This window comes from Meleagris gallopavo, chromosome 3 (assembly GCF_905368555.1).
Source record: "Meleagris gallopavo chromosome 3, MGAL_WU_HG_1.1, whole genome shotgun sequence".
NCBI classification, from domain to species: Eukaryota; Metazoa; Chordata; class Aves; order Galliformes; family Phasianidae; genus Meleagris; species Meleagris gallopavo.
In genome coordinates this window covers 75,225,404-75,243,287 of record NC_139406.1, presented here as the reverse complement: position 1 = coordinate 75,243,287, position 17,884 = coordinate 75,225,404, and the positions used below count along the sequence as shown (strand labels likewise).

The window sequence follows — 17,884 nt, the reverse complement described above, 5'->3', positions numbered from 1 at the left end:
GATTGCTCATGCAAGAGTAATGTTCCAAAATATCGTGGTGTTCGAGCACCACCTATAGGGTCTCCTGGAAATTAAAATAAAAGAAGCTTCTGAATAGTGAGCTGTTCAAATACAGCTATTTGTCTGCATTTTGAGATTTTTTTCTTTTCAGCATACTTCAGTGGCAGGCAGCTGAATTAAAGCCACTGCAGAAAACTGCTCCTATAATTATAAAATAAGTAAGAATACAAATTGTTTGGTTATTGTGATAGCATATAATTTGTCTTATAAGCTTCCCAGTCCATAATGAAAAAGGTAGGTTTGCAAGTTCTTCTTAAAAATAATCTCTTGTAAAACTGACTTCCAATGTTTATAGATGAAGTATGCTGCAATAAGTGTTTTGCCTTCCAAGCTCTGGGAACCATTTGCATGAAGATCATCTCCATGCTAGGGCTGGAAGGGGGTATTTAAACAGTGGCCAGACACTGCCTTTCTACCCAGTACAAGAATTTTCAACTACTCGATTATTGTGCTTTAATTTACTTCTAGCTTTCTAATGTGTCTGTATAAGGCATAAATTTATAGTTAAATTGAATGGAATCTCTTTGACAGCTAAAAGTTAAATTTGGGAAACAGTATTTTACTGGATAAAGATGTCAAATTCAGTTTATATTAGTTTGTGGGGTTTTTTAAAATGTGGTATGCTAACTGATGTTACTATAAACTTCTGCAATTAAAACAGTGGAAATCATCTTCCAGCTGACATATTATGCCCTGCGTCCACTATAAGCTACTGTAGACATTTGGTTTTTATTAGTATCTCATCTGATTGTGTGATTTTTATTTTTTTTTTTGTGATAAGTACTGATGATCAATTATATTATTAAAAAGCATTTGGAAAAAATCGATCTAATTATTTTCTGTATGTTTTCAATATATGTATTTTTCAGCTTGTGGAGATATTCCGGAACAAATTCGATCACCGAGTGGGACAATCACAAGTCCAGGGTGGCCCTCTGAGTATCCTGCCCGAATCAACTGTAGTTGGTACATCCATGCAAACCCAGGGGAGATCATTACCATAAGGTAACAGTGGTCCTGTTATTAACCACGTGGACTGATGTACTGAGTAGACATTTTAACTGCCAATTGTATGCACTAATTTCCTTTATCCTTCTTGTAAATGTGAGACTTGTGATTTGTCTTTTTTTTTTTTTACCTTTCATTTTACTTAATTTACACTTACACAGCCATGTAGCATCTGTTGTCTGAACTTTGTGTTTCTATGTATATGAAAAAAATATATTTTCCTTTCAAACTAGGACAATACACAAGTTCTGCTGAGAATAGTAAGAAATATTAGCTAATGGAAACAGCATCCATTTCCATTCAGTAGTGCAGAAGCAAGAGCTAACCTTCTGAAGAATAGTAACAAATACAAGAAAAGTAAACAAATACAAGCGTTTCTAAAAATACTTTCCTAAATTTGTGTAAGTTAATGAGAGTGTCATGCTGGCTTTTTAGATTTTTTTTTTTGTCTTAACTTTCTAATAAGAGATTTTAATAAGGTTAGGAGGTTATAAACAAAATGCTAATATATATTATGTGATATATTGTAATGGTGTCAGTATTAAATCGTATGTTGTAAAGCTGAAGTGGATCATTTCCATGCCCATTCCCTCCATCCCAAGTATACTTTCAGAACTGTAGAGACTAGAATAACTTTGTAGATGCTCGTTTATTTGATCTCTTTTTAATTTCTCTGAAATATGAGAGTCTTGCATTCAAAAAGTATATAGGAAATTCTCTGATGCTTCATTACTGTGAAGTCTCATGCTGTGCTAAAAGTGACAGGAAATAAATAGTAAAGCAATTAAGGTAGCTGTGGTTTTTTGGAAATGCTGACTTCCCTCATGGTTTTAGGTACATTGTAACATTTGGAAAGAAGAAGAAAGTTGTTCATTCCCCTTACTGCCATGAGAGAAATCGGGGCTTCTTTTGCCAATAATGTACAAACTAATACTGCTTCATAGGCAATCCATACTCCCAATTATGAAGCTGCATTAACTGCAGACATACTTCAGTTTCTAGTACAGACCAGCCGACCTAGGAAACAGCTCTTCATTATGAAGTATCTACTTTAACATCAGTTATTCCTTCAGTTACTCCTTTATAGTACTCCTTTTTAATTCAGAGTCTTCCTACTAAAAACTTAACTCGTGTAAACACAATGCAAAGTACATAGAACTGTTCATCTATTAGAATGCTTTTTAAAATTTTTCATTTATTTTTAATAAAACTTCTTTTTTTCTCCCACATTGTTTTCTTCCGCTCATCTTCCTAGCATACATTTCACATTACATTTGTGGTTTACTGCTCTGTTGTCTGTGCTGACCTGCTTTGCCTGGGCTATCTCCCCTTCGCACTTCATTACCATGGCAGCATGTCTTTATATAGCAGTAGTCAAAGCTCGGGTAATATCTTCCATGACATACCCATTGGGTAACTAAGTAGTGCAACTAAGGGCAACTCTTATCTTAAAGTATAGCTTTGAACAGTTTAACTGGACTTGCAATGTCAAGTCATGTCATTGGAAAAGTGTAGCATTAGCTAAAGTTCTGCTGAAATTGAGTTTATATAAAATCATTTAGTAATACACTAATATCATCAAATGAGACTCAAAAATACAGTTTCAAGAAGATAATTATTTAAAATCTTGTGTTAAAATGAAATATTTATTTATTCATTGTGTTAGTGAAACAGCTTTATCGGTAGTGGATGGAATGCAGAGATTGACAGAATGGATTCTTGCAGTCCTCCATAGCCTTCAAGGTTGAATTGTATTCTTACTGGGGTCAAAAGCCATTCTTTTTATTTCAGATCAGAAAAGTGCTTTCATCTTATTTCCATTCTTATATCTAGTAATTCATTATTTTGGTTGTGTAATATCCACTTCAGTGGTGATTTTGACCTCTCTTTTCCTTCAGCTTTCAAGATTTTGATGTTCAGGGATCACGCCGATGCAGCTCAGATTGGTTAACAATTGGAAGCTACAAGAATATTGAAGGCTATAGAGCATGTGGTTCCTCCATTCCTTCACCATACATCTCTTCACAGGATCATGTTTGGATCAGATTTCATTCAGATGACAGCATCTCCAGAAAAGGCTTCAGATTAGCCTATTTTGCTGGTATGTTTCAAATGATACCTAATACAATTTCACGGTTTCATTTTTTTTTTTCTGAAATAAGAACTATTTCCTTATAGTAGAATATAGTATATGCATTTTGTAGAGAGAGTTCAGGGTTATTGAAATCAGGAAAAATTCATATTTTGAAAAGTATTTTAATCCCATACGTAGCTTTGAATGCTTCGAATATTCAAAGAATTCAAAGAATTACAACATTCACAATAATAAGCAGAATGAATGATTTTGGAGAAATAAATCAATTAATACTAGACAACTGGAAGAGGTCTTGGTTGTTATTTTTTAACACAGCTTACATTTTGAATTTTTTCATTAGAATAAAAGTAGTTTGTTAAATCTTTGACTAGACTTCTGAGTAGCATGTCAAGAGAGGGAAGAAATTGTGTGGTTATTTGGTTTGTTGTTTTTTTTTTTTTTAATAATTTCTGATGGAAGTTTATCATATTTTCCCCATCTTTAGAAAGTATACTCTCTTTAAGAACAATAAAATCCTATTCATATGATAGACTACTTTAACCAAGTACAGCTGTGGTTTTGCATGCATGACTTTTTCTTGGATAATTCAAGTTCAGATAGTCTACTTAACAATGGTAGTAGTTTGAGAGTGTTCAGAGAGAAATTTTTTCTGTGATAACTGTTGCCCATAGAGAAAGTGAGAAGCCAGTCATGGGTTAAGACTATTTCAAGCCTTTCTTCTGACCTTAGGGGGAAGTAGGATTTTACTTAATAGCATGATCATGGTGTTCCAAGTCCTCCTGATTAAAAAAACTGGATTAGATTCTTCTTTGTTTTTTTTAATGCTTTTATGTTCTCTTGCTCATGCATGTTTATACTTCATTTTCTGACTGCTTCAAATCTCTGCATACATACATTCAATTCCTCTCCCATGTAGAACAATTCATACTCTTATACCTATCCATTGCTGTTCAAGTTCAAGAGTATTCCACCAAGCTTCAACAAAGGTGCTTGTGTCCTAGTGTAACCCAGGTTTTTCCCAGTTTTGTATTCTGCAGGTTTTCTAATGGTTTTCTTTGCCCTGTCAGAGCTCCTTCACAAATCTTCAAGTTTCCAGGAGGGCCTATCCTTCTCTGTCACCCAGAGCCTGTGATAAAGTACCCTCTATGCTTCAGCTTTTTGTAGTTTTGGGAGTAGTGCAGGCATGTCTTTGATGCTGGCTCAGTTCTCAGGGCAATGTTCCACCTGAGTTTTGCTTACAATCTCCTGAAAAAACATGACAGAAAGAAAAAGTTACTGCCTAATGAGTAATCCTTCACTAACTGCTCCCTGCCCACAGACATGCTGTGATTCCATGGGAGACATTGGCTTCTGCTCTGCTTATCTCCAGTACTCAGTGGCTCAGAGAAAAGGCAATATGCCTGCCATGGAGGGGGCTTTGAAAAGAGGAATATTTTGGATATGGGTGGGGATTGGGTGGGGAGGCAGGCCACAAGCTTAGTAGAGTACTTGAAAATCCTTTCTTATCTTTTTCTACACTATGCTTTTTCTTTTGTTAAGTTACTTGATTTTTTTTCTTGCTAGCATCATTCAGTATTACTCAACACCTCAATAGAGATGTTTAATCTCTAATGTTTCTGAAGGTCTTTTTGAAAGTGTATGTGTTTTTAAAAATGCCATATGAAACTGTAGTTTGATCTTGGTCTATATGGTTGATAAGATACTTGAGAAATATTTCATATTTGAGATGGTAGTATTATGTTTCAGAGATGAATAATCTTCTGTTTGTTTCTCATTTCCAGTATGAAGACTCTGGCAGTGCTAACCAAGGTTTTGATGTACACTTAGGTTTTTGATTTTTCCTCACTAGTGTTCATGCAGTGAATAGCATTGCGAGAGGGCATCCACTACTGTCTGGGCAGTGTGTTCCAGTGCTTTGCTATCCTTATAACGGAAAACTTTTTTCTTATAACCAATCTGAATATCCCCTCCTTTAGTTTTAAACCACTTCCCCTTGTTCTGTCACGAGACACTGCTAAAGAGTCTGTCTCCTTTCTTATAACCCCTCTTTAGATACTGAAAGGCTGCTATCAGATCTCCTCTGAGCTTTCCCTTCCCCAGGCTGAACTGCCCCAGCTCTCTCAACATGTCTTCATAGGGAAGGCATTCCATATTCTCGGTCATTTTTGTAGCCCTCCTCTGGACAAGCTCCAGTGGGTCCATATATTTCCTGTACAGAGGACTCCACATCTGGACACAGTACTCCAGGTGACATCTCACCTGCGCAGAGTAAATGGGCAGGATCACCTTCCTCTCGCTGCTAGCTGCACTTCTTTTATGCAGCCCAGGATACAGTTGATTTTTCTGGGCTGCAAGGGCACATTGCTGGCTCATGTCCAGCCTGCCATCCGCCAGTACCCTCAGATCCTTTTCAGCAGGGCTGCGCTCATCCTTTCATCGCCCTGTTTGAATTGATAGTGGGATTGCCATGAGCCAGGTGCAAGACCTTGTATTTGGATTTGTTGAACCTCATGAGGTTCACCTGGGCCCACTGCTCAAGCCTGTCTAGCTCTCTGGACAGCATATCCCATCCCTCAGATGTGTCGACTGCACCCCACAGCTTGATGTTGTCAGCAAACTTGCTGAGGGTGCACTTGGCCTGCACTTGAGGCTCAAGTGCACTTGACCACTGTCTATGTCACTGATAAAGATATTAAAGAGCATTGGTCCCAGCACTGACCCCTGGAGGACACCCCTTGTCACTGATATCCATCCAGACATCGAGTCATTGATTAGAATTCTCTGGACTTGATCCTGCATCCATTTCTTCATCCATTAAACAGTCACCCATCAGATCATACCTTTCCATTTTGGAGAGAATGATGTTGTGGGGTACCATGTCAAAGGCCCTACTGAAGTCCAGATAGATGACATCAGGGGGCTCTTTCTTTGTCCATTAGTCCTGCTGGATTGCCTACAGCTCACCATGCTACTTCTCCAGCAGATATCTGGGTGGTTGAAGTCCCCCAGCAGAATAAGCGCTTGTGATTGTGATACCTCCTGCAGCTGCAGGTGGAAGGCCTCATAGACAGGCTCTGACTGATCTGGTGGCATGTTGTAGACATTGATCACAACATTCCCTTTGCTGCCTCAGACTCTAACTGTCCACCCATAGACTTTCAACTTGCTCGTGACAATTTTGTAAGGCCAACTATTCATGTTCTGTTCCTTTCCTGAGGTAGATAGCAACACCTCCACCCTTCCTTCCTTACCTATCCTTTCTGAACAGCTTGTAGCCATCGATTACCAAACTCTAGTCATAGGAATCATCTCACAAGGTTTTAGATATGGCAACTGTATTGTGGTTTTCTAGTAGCACAGTGGTTTCCAGCTCCTCCTATTTTGCTTTCCGAGCTGTTTGCATTTGTGCAGAGGCACTTCAGCTGGGCAGCTGGTCTTGTCACTTCCTTAAAAGATGTAATTCCTTTTAAGCATTTCTGTTGATTTTCCCCATTGCCTTCTCCTGTTGCCCCCACAACTACTGCCTCATCATCATAGGATGATGACGGACTTTCAGTTCCCTGTAAGGAGGAATCACCTACAACTAATACCCATTTCTTCTTCAACAATGTAGTCTTAATGTTGGGTAAATGCTTTTCCTGGTTTAATTTTGTTAATTTATGTTGTCTGTGTGGCCTGTTATCACCCACGGATGAGCCTTCCACATCTAAGGCCTTCTTGTAGAGAGGCACCTTGGCAGTGGAGCAGACAAAGACGATTTTCCTTTGCAGTTTTGAGCAAGATTTGCCTTTGCGTTCTTGCTTCTAGCCTTGCAATTTTATTCCTTAACCTGATGGGATACAGACTGCCTTGGGTTTTGTATGAAGTATTAATACTATTTTTGTATTAAGTATTAATACTTAGTATTTAATTCATATGAATGCTTTTTTGATGGAATGACTTTAGGATCATTGATTAAAAATGCTAAATCAGTCAAGTAGGCAGTTCTTTTCTGGGAAGTTTGAAAGCCTATAGAAAGAAGAGCTTTGGTTGAATTTGTCTCCTGTTTCATTACTACAGTATTGCCATGAATATTTACATTTCCATATTTTATCTTTCTACTCAATGTTTTTCTAGGTTCTTCAGCAGTGAGTTAGTGCTAATCAGTGCTAAGTTCACCAATTCTTAAGCATGTGATACTGTAACTCCTTTCACCTATGCCCCCCAGTCATAGAACTGTTAGGATGAATCTAGGAATTCACATGTGCAAGTTTCAAATTCACAACCCAAGTTCATCCTAAGTATTTCTCGTGTTAATACTGTGTATATTGTGTGTGCTTGAGTCAGGGCAAGATGGTCATATCACAGAATTGCAGGGGTTGGAAAAAACTTCGAGAGATCACAATGAGTCCAACTCCTCATCATTTAGAGTAGATCTGTTACTGTGTTTTAATGAGTTAAGCGTTTTAAAATACTTAATCACTGGCAGCGCGTATTTTGCTTTTACTCTTCTCTCATATTATCAGTTAATTTGTTGTTAACTTGAACACTCCTGAGTAGTGGTCATAACAACTTGTCATCTTATTCATTCCATTTTTTCCCATATTCTTTATTTTAAAAACCCTTAGCACTTGTGAGATCTTTTGGATGCTGATGTTGCATGTTTTTTTTTTTAATTGACTTTCAGGATAGCATATTTGTTTTTAGTGTTTTCCAAGATACTGAAATAGTGAAAAAAGAACAGAGATGTGATGTGACTTTAGCTATCAGAGCATATTAGTTGCAGCAAGGAAAATCAGAACTAGATATGAGGATTCTTATCATTTTGTATGGTTCAGCATTAAAACTTTGAAAATACTTGATTGGACAAGGCCCTGAACCACCCAATCAAACTTCTGTGAACCTTGTTACAGGCAGGTGATACCCAGAAATCTCTTCCAATATGAACTGTTTTGTGGTAAAGCAACGTGGAACCTGCTTCTCCTAGGGAAGTCTGCTTTACATTAAGTTTGTAACGCTCCCTTTCCTGATTCTTTTTTTAAAAAACATAAGAGTACTGTTATTTAGATTTAGAATGTATTTGTCCAAATCACTTCTTGACTTACTGCTTTGTAGAGCCATCTGCATGGCAGATGTTTTTTAGATGTTTTTGTGGAAGATTGACAATGGCAGTTTGTGTTTCAGCCAGTTTTACAGACTGTACAGTAATTTTTAGATGCTGAAGTGATTTTAAATGATTTAGGGATATTTCACTCAGGTAAGTTGTTACAAAGCTAAAATAAATTGAGGTATGCTTGAGTGTTCAAATATGGATGGAGTCTTCATAAATGACTCCTGAAGAAAAAAATCTTGTTTCTAAGTCTGGTAGTGGCCAGTATACCATATTTTCATAAATCAAGGTGTCCCTTGACTTTTTTTTTGAATTTTTTTTTTGAAGCATGTTTGTTGTACCATTACTTGCATCCTTAACTTTTAAAGTATAGTTTTGTGCTTAGGCACATTGCTGAAAGAGAGGCAAGAAAGGGAAGAGAGTAACAGGAGAGATAGGGTGGTGATAATAGGTGATCCTTCAACTGTTACGACCTATGGCAAGAGATGTCTTTGTGCAAGGTACAAAGTAGGAACCTTGAAAACAGGAGAGAGGACTAACTGCTTTTACAGGGAAGGTTACAAGGCAATTGATACTGCAGGACAAAATGTTTCTGTATTCGGAGTGAAGGAGGAAACAATCTTTTCCTAACTTTTTCTTTCCTGTTGTAGAAGCCAAGTTTTTCAGTCAGTATAAAAGAGCATTGTTTTCCTGTACAGGTTAAAGCTATTTGACTGTGAAAGTAGCTAAAAATGAGGCTCATGCTGATTGAACTCAGACTTAAAAGATGTTTTATCCTAAAGCATATTGAAAATTGTAATGATTTACGGAGATTTAAAGTAGTTGTTTTGCTATTCCGAAATACCTGATGTAACCATAAAGTAATAGAAAGTACTAAAGAGAATACTTCTATAACTTATTCTTTCTTTGCCCCAGGAAAATCTGATGAACCAAATTGTGATTGTGACCAGTTTCATTGCGCTAATGGGAAGTGTATTCCAGAATCTTGGAAGTGTAATAATATGGATGAATGCGGAGACAACTCTGATGAAGAAATCTGTGCCAAAGCTAATCCTCCAACAGTTTCTTCCTTTCAACCTTGTGCTAGCAATCAGTTCCAGTGTCTTTCTCGCTTCACCAAGCTTTACACTTGCCTTCCAGAATCTTTAAAATGTGATGGTAACATCGATTGTCTTGACCTTGGAGATGAAATAGACTGTGAAGTGCCAACATGTGGGCAGTGGTTGAAATATTTTTATGGTACTTTCAGTTCTCCCAATTATCCTGACTTCTATCCACCTGGAAGCAACTGCACCTGGCTGATAGACACTGGTGATCATCGCAAAGTAATTTTGCGATTCACTGATTTTAAACTTGATGGTACGGGTTTTGGAGACTATGTCAAAATATATGATGGGTTAGAGGAGAATCCACGGAAGCTGTTGCGTGTGCTAACAGCATTTGACTCCCATGCTCCCCTCACAGTTGTTTCATCTTCAGGACAAATAAGAGTGCATTTTTGTGCTGACAAAGTGAATGCTGCAAGAGGTTTCAATGCCACCTATCAAGTAGATGGCTTCTGTTTGCCCTGGGAAATTCCTTGTGGTGGAAATTGGGGTTGCTACACAGAGCAACAACGCTGCGATGGCTACTGGCACTGTCCAAATGGAAGGGATGAAACCAACTGCACCATGTGCCAAAGAGACGAGTTTCCATGTTCTCGAAATGGTGTTTGCTACCCTCGTTCAGATCGCTGCAACTACCAGAATCATTGCCCTAACGGTTCAGATGAAAAAAATTGTTTTTTCTGTCAGCCAGGAAATTTTCATTGTAAAAATAATCGCTGTGTTTTTGAGAGCTGGGTTTGCGATTCTCAAGATGACTGTGGTGATGGCAGTGATGAAGAAAATTGCCCAGTCATTGTGCCTACTAGAGTAATAACTGCAGCTGTCATTGGGAGCCTTATTTGCGGACTGCTGCTTGTCATTGCACTGGGATGTACCTGTAAATTGTATTCACTCAGGATGTTTGAGAGAAGGTGAGTAGAACAGCTGGACTCAAGTACTTAGATTTTTAAATTATTTTCTATCGTTTATTGTTATACTTGAAATATTTTTCTTGACGTACAGTTATTGTTAAAGGTATTGTTCTCTTTGACTGTAAGAGGTTAGTTGAAAGGGGACAGAAATATTCTTATGAATGATTACTTAACTGTTAAGCTTTCAGATGATGTTACCCAAAGGGAAGTATAGAGAAGCTGCATTTCTGGAATCAAATTAATGTTTCAGTTTGTGTTTAACAGCATGTTTCTTTTATTGTAGATTCTGTCATGCCAGAATTATGCACTCCTCAATTTTTTTTAAAGTAATGTATAGTAATGTAAGCATGGTGCCTGTTATATTTAACCAAAGCTTTTGAGGAATTTATTGTTGCACAGTTTTGTTCTTTTATGAGCTGGACAGGCCCATAGGAATGACTGCAAGGACTTGCTGTATTTTGAACAAATTAAATAGACATTTTGTCAATTAAGGCTCAATTAAACTAATAAGAAATAATAAAACTACATCTTCTGAAGGTTATTATTTTGGATTATAACAGGCAGATGTAGTTTTACTATTAAATATTCATCACAGTCTTATGTATTAAGAAATTTCTTTTCTCTTTGAAAGATCATTTGAAACTCATTTGTCAAGGGTTGAGGCTGAACTGTTAAGAAGAGAAGCTCCTCCATCTTATGGACAGTTAATTGCCCAGGGTTTAATTCCACCAGTTGAAGACTTTCCAGTCTGTTCACCAAACCAGGTACGATTTCAAAAAGCAGGCAGACTCATTAAAATTTAACAACACAAAAATCACACTGTTTTAACTTCCATGTGCTTTTGTTTTGTTTCATATTTCCTTTTTTTTTGCTTTCACACTGATACTGTTCTATTAAAGATTAGCTATTGGACAAAATCATAGTACGGCAGCACCACATGGTTTACTTTGCAGGCATTTCTAAATTTCTATTGAAACAACTCTCTCCTTTAATATATATTTTTTTAAAAAACTGGCTTTTGGTTAAAATAGGCTGTTGTAAATACTCCTATAATGCTCTACTTGAGTTGGTTTTGTGTTACGTGTTGCATTTAATAAAGTTTACTGTTGGCTCATGTTGGTGAGCATGTAAGAATCATTACTACACCGTAAATGGAGGATTTTTTTCCATTTTGAATGGAACTGATTTCATTACACTTTGCCATAGATTTCAAGTATTCTTTCATGCATTCGTGTTCACAAGTAGAAGAATGTTTGAAACCAAATAGTCTTACAGGGATTACTGGTGGTGGTACAGAGCTGAAGAAACACCACTTACGATGTCTTCATCATGTACTGTGTTCTTTGTGAACCACGTGCTGTTCTATGTGCCTTTTGTCAGCTTTGGGCTGAGAATGATCATTATCTTTTGCCTCCTTACCCTGTCCTCTGTTTTTGCATCACGACTGACTTTTTTTGTCTTCTATTACAGTTATACATTGTACTATTTTGTAATTAATTCTTTTCATGATGTAGGTATCTTGAGAAGCTGTGTCATAGTTTTACTGAATTCCCATTCATGAAGACATATTCTCTTTGCTTTTCTACTCTTATCTTCATTTTACACATACATTTCTCTTCTTACTCCATCTATATGATCTGAATATTTTTATTCAAAATTTCTTCAAAGCTAGATTGCATTACCATACAGCACATTTGCTATTACTCCACTGTTTGGGTGGATGGTACAAACTGGGGATTATAATTTATCACAAGTGATTTTGTAGAGTAGTAGTCTTTCATAATAACACATGTCAACACATAGTAGTTTCTTAGTCCTTCAATGTTACCATAGTTTCATCCGCCATAAAAATACCGATGCATGTAGAATAGTTTTGAACGATGAAAGAAGGTTAGTAAATTCCCAGTATGAAAACCAGTATTTCAGAGGAGACTTGTGGCCTTGAAAACATAAGTAGCTATACTGGGAAACCAGCTTAAAAATAAGCATTGGTAGGGAACAGGCTGTTACCTTCAAAAATAACGAAAAATTCATTGTAAAGTAATGATGTTTCCATTAAGATTTTTACTCTATTTAAATAAATGTAACAGCATTGTTTAAAGAAGTTCGTTCTTAAGAAGAGAGAATATCAGTAAGAATAAAAACTTAAGAGGCATTGTAAATTGAATTCTCTGATTTACAAAGGTCGAATGAAATTTCTAATGTGATTAAGTGTTGGGATGGAGTCAGCCATTAGATCAGGATGTGTTCAGCTTTCTTTGTTTTTCAGCAGTATATCTTAAGGTTATGAATCTGTGTGGAACTGAAAATGCCTATTGAAGATTTACCACAACTTAGTAGTCTTAAGCTAGGGAAGCCTTGGTTGTTCTGAGTCATAAATAATGCTTTGTGCTTTCAGAGCTGGATTTTTTTAGGAGTTTGTAGCACTCCCTCCTGTATCTTTTGAAATTAATGTTTCTAAGCATAGCTACGTAGCTTGTTCCAAAAGTCATGCCTCCTATTTAGTTCTATGGAATAACTGCGAAGAGCACAATAGCACACATTCTCAGCTACAAAACACTATTTTTCAACATAATCACTGCCATTAGCTATGCAGTCTCATCAGCAATGAACTAGAACCTGCATGCCACGACCATAAAAATCTGCACAGCTACCTGGAATATAGCTCATTTTTCACACTGTTGTCAGCACTCCTGAAACTCACCACCCACAGCCTCCATGTGCTTACATCCCCAGGTTGGTCTTCATTGTGTCAGTGAGTGTCAGTAGGTACAATTTTTTCTGCATGGAGAAATTCAGTTTCCTACACCTTTGCTTCATACACACTTCCATGTCAGGCACTATTTTGTCATAGTGCCTTTCTGATGCCATCTGTCACACTGCAACAACAACATATAGTCAAATATTGCTGGGAAGGTTCAACTTCTACTGCCATACCATCAATGTTTGTCTGATACCATGTGGGCCAACATAATAAAATAGGAGGCATCACTTTTGGAGCAGCTCTCATATTTGTGTGCTTGAATTGAAATATCATTCCATGAATCACTGGAAGGGAAGAAATAGGTCATAAAGTATTATTTGGATAGTTCTGTCTGAACCCTGTGACATCTAAAGGACTATGAAAAGGATTTGAAGATTATAGTGTCAGATAAGTGAAGTTCATTGTTTGTAAAACAGATTGAAATGCATACTTAAAGGTATGAAATACATTCTTATCTGGGGCACTATTCTGTCTAATTTTGAGTGAAGATGTTGACTCAAGTCAAAGGTGTTAGTATGATTATTTTACCTTACAGTTTGAAAGTTACAGAAAATTTTAAGCTGAAAAGTTCTGAAGCTGATTGACTAGAAAATTTATTACTAAAATTGGGAAACTTGTGATTTAAAACACAAAACATAAATAAACAGAAGCATTTAAAATATTTTGAAACTGGATTTATCTAATTGTGCATGAATAGGGAAGAAAGAGCTAGCTACAAGTATCTCTGGAGGTGATATTTAATTTAATCTCTACATTAAGGAACCCTGTGTTAGACAGTAACAAATAGTCACCTGTGTTAAATCTTAGGGAGTTATTGGGAAATTTCTTCTTTAAATCCCAAACTTTTTGAGGCACATTACAATGAATTGTACTCTGAAAGCTACAGTGATTACCTTACCTTCTTGTGAGATTGTGTGTAAGAGGTGTAAGTTCTGCACTGAATCTGAGGTTCTACTTTTCTGTAATCAGCGTTCCATATGAAAGTTACAGTGTATCTTTCACTTTTTTTTTTTTAGAGGTCCTTGATTTGGGCAAAAATGAACCTTATATACTTCATTGCTTTTTTTATTCCCCTTTTTCTTCTGAACATATCTCCTTTTTATTTCCCTGGTCCTAGTGTTTTTTCCTCAAGAGAGTCCAGGCATCTTTCAAACCTGCTTTGTTTCAAATAGCCTTTTGCTACACACACCAGATCTTTAATAGTAAAGACTCAATATTGAAGACTTTACCCTTGACCTTGCTGATAATATATAGCTTGGCACAATAGCTGTCATCATCATTCTTTTGTTGGATCAGTGCCAGAATACTGTCGAACACTTCATTGTTGTTTGTCTTTTCATTTAGGCTTCAGTTCTGGAAAACCTGAGACTGGCAGTGCGATCTCAACTTGGATTTACTTCCATCAGACTTCCTATTGCTGGCAGATCAAGTAACATTTGGAATCGAATTTTTAATTTTGCAAGGTCACGTCATTCAGGATCACTGGCATTGGTCTCAGCAGATGGAGATGATGTTGCCAGCCAAAGTACTAGTAGAGAAGCTGAAAGGAGTAATACTCACAGAAGCCTATTTTCAGTTGAATCTGATGATACGGATACAGAAAATGAGAGAAGAGACACAGCAGGAGCAGTTGGCGGCATTGCTGCTACCTTGCCTCAGAAAGTCCCACCTGCAACAGCAATAGAAGCAACAGTGGGAGCATGTGGGAGTTCCTCTGCTCAGAGCGGCAGTGGTGGTAACACAGATAGCGGAAGAGAAGTGACGAGCATAGAGCCCCCAGGCACGAGTCCTGCACGCCACCAGCTCACTAGTGCGCTAAGTCGCATGACTCAAGGCTTACGCTGGGTACGCTTTACGTTAGGGAGATCGAGCTCAGTGAATCAGAACCAAAGTCCTTTGAGACAGCTTGATAATGGGGTAAGTGGAAGAGAAGAGGATGATGATGTTGAAATGTTAATTCCAGTCTCTGATGTAGCATCAGACTTTGACATGAATGACTGTTCAAGACCTCTGCTTGATCTCAGCTCAGATCAAGAACCGGGGCTTAGACAGCCTTACAGTGCAACACATCATGGTGTGAGGTCATGCAACCGAGATGGCCCCTGTGAGAGCTGTGGCATCGTACACACTGCCCAGATACCTGACACTTGCTTAGAAGCAACAGTGAAAAATGAAACTAGTGACGATGAGGCATTATTACTCTGCTAGGTACGGGTTGTTTAGGAAAGATTGCGTACAAGTTGGAGCAATATCTGTCATTGTTTTGTACTTCACAGTTAAAACTAGTTTTTAGTTTTAAAAAGTCCAGGACAACATTATGTTAAAACTATTTTAGCCTGTGTGGTTGATTAAACATTTCTTATACTGGATGACTTTATGGAACTATTAGAGTGAACGTTTTAATGGCTCTGAATACACGGTGTGTGTATCCAGTATAACCTGAGATTACTCTTTAAACTGAAGTTATCCCGGTTAGTTTCAAATTTAGTCTATTCCTGGTACTGTAGTTCAGAACAGAAACGTGGCTGCTCACGACTTATTTGGCTGCCTGTTTAACCCCATATTAACAGGTGAATTTGTACAGAATTGTTTTCCTTTAGGAATTGACTCTGTTGTATTATTGCCAACTTACTTGTAACTTAATATACTAAATGCTGGTAAGGATTGTTAATGCAAAATATGTACTTTGAGTTTATACAACATTTTGTCTAAATATTCTTGGATTTCATTTTAATGTGAACTTATTTAAAGGGAGGAGAAGATTTCTCCAGGAGCATTCTTTTTCTTTCAGAAGAACAACATGCAACGATTCATGAATTTTAGATAGATATAATAGATAAACTGACGGCAAAAGCTTTTATAGCACTGACTTTCCCAAACGGCAATCTAATATGATACAGCCAGATAGTATGTAAAGCCCCCAGTCATTAGTCTTTCCAATTTGAAGTGAAAAAGGGCCGAAGATATTATTGTGTGTTAGTTTTTTAAAATATCCAATATGTACAAATACACTACAGAGTAAGTTCCAACTGGTAATAGATCTTTCCCTAATACTGTAGGGTATAAAGCTTGTTTGGACTCAAGGGATTTGCACTAAAATCATATTAAGGTCTCTAAATGAGCTTAGTGCACAAGCACTATCACTTTAAGTACTATTATTGTCTAATATTGCAATGGCTATATATTTCCATGGCTCTTTTCTTGGGGTGTTGCATTTTTATTGCAATTGAATTTGCTTTACTAATTCCCTATTTATTCATTGTATTTAAAAACTGGTTTACTTGGTTGCAGACTGGTTGTTTAAAAAAAAAAAAAATCCCTTTCTGTGTATTTTTTTTAATGATACTTCATGTTGGAGCAAAACAGATTAGTGGAAAAAAGCTCACAACTTCCAATTTTGTGATAAGCAGGTTAATATGTGGTTACTGGCTTGACAACAAGAATCTACACATTTTAAAAACAAAAATGTCAACTACTGTTTTATTTATTCTTTGCCAGTCTGTTTTTAGTAGGCTTAAAGATCCAGTATGAAATGTATTTGTGTGTGATTGTATGCTATTTATTAAATTTTAAATACTTTGTTGAATGTCATTTTAAAGCATGTTTAAAGTCTTGTGCATTTCTGTCGTGTTATGCTGTCGGGCAGAACTGACTAAAATGTTTTAATATGTATCAAAATTAAATTGAATTTTTGTTATGTTTTTGAGGTACTTTTAAAGATAAATCCATGTCTGGCTTTTTATTTTACTTTTTAAAAATCTCATCTCTGAAGTACAAATCACATGCAGAAAAAAAAAAACAACAATTGAATGGCTTCAAAAGTGTATATTTCTGTCGTCTCCCTCTTCTCTTCATTTACAGATACAGGGATGAGAAAAATAAACAGTTTTACCATCTGGTGGATTTAATTCACAAGACTAGTAGTAAATTCTGAGTTCAGGACACGGTTATGTAGATTTGTGCTTTTGAGGAACTTATGTGCAATACAGTCGTAAACAATTTTACTATAAAAACCCACGCGGTTTCAAGTTTCAGAACAGATCACATCACACTGGTACCAGTTCAGGTACAGATTGGCCCATAGTTACACATACCTGAGTAAAAGTCATCGATGGCCATTTTTATTCACATTGAATAATATCTAAATCTGTGGGTAATCTTTAGTATGATTTCAGTGGCGTTGCTTATAGAGCAGGCAGTTTTGCAATATGAATACGATAACACACTCTGAAATATATGTGAACAGTGTGTCCTGGTATAAAATACTGGGTTTTTAAAGCTTCCTAATTATCATTAGAAAGTGGTTATGGAAATGTTTGTCACTGAGGCAGGTACATTTTGAAGAAAAAGTCTTCATAGAATATCTTAGTTATATACACACACAAAGTGATCTAAAGTGGTTCCATGAAATGCCCCAGCTAGCATGTACCTATGGTTTCCATAATGCAGATGTAAAGTAGAATACAATGTTTAATTTGTTTTAAAGAATAAATGCTACACATTAAACTGAAAAGTTGGATTTGATTGAGAATTTGGAAATTTGTAAATAAAATTAATATTTGTATGAGGCTCATTTGTTGCAGTGATTTTTTTCTTAGTGATTTTAATGGGAGTGATAATTCTGATTGGATTTACTTTTTAACTGATAATTTTTGAAGTCATGTTAATTTTATTTTGGAGCTGCTTAAATTATCATTTTGTTTAAATGACTTCTGAAGAAAATTCAGCATGAATAAACTGCAAAGTTATTTTCTGTTGTAAATCACTTTTAGCTGAAAGCTTTGAGAAATGTAAGTTACTGTGAAATGATTTTTCTCCTCATGTAGAGCCTTCTAAGTAAGGAAGGAGTCT

At 36.6% G+C, this 17,884-nt stretch overlaps 1 protein-coding gene across 1 annotated transcript in view; it reads left to right on the top strand.

The window, feature by feature from the left end:
- LRP12 (LDL receptor related protein 12) overlaps positions 1–17,602 on the top strand; it is a 51,267-nt gene extending 33,665 nt beyond the window's left edge. Inside the window, exons 3-7 of the mRNA XM_085221558.1 lie at positions 930–1,065; positions 2,967–3,169; positions 9,168–10,269; positions 10,901–11,033; positions 14,378–17,602. Of these exons, the coding sequence (XP_085077684.1) occupies positions 930–1,065; positions 2,967–3,169; positions 9,168–10,269; positions 10,901–11,033; positions 14,378–15,241 (2,438 nt within the window). The 3' untranslated portion in view covers positions 15,242–17,602. The remainder of the gene's footprint in view (positions 1–929; positions 1,066–2,966; positions 3,170–9,167; positions 10,270–10,900; positions 11,034–14,377) is intronic.
- Positions 17,603–17,884: the final 282 nt, after the last annotated feature.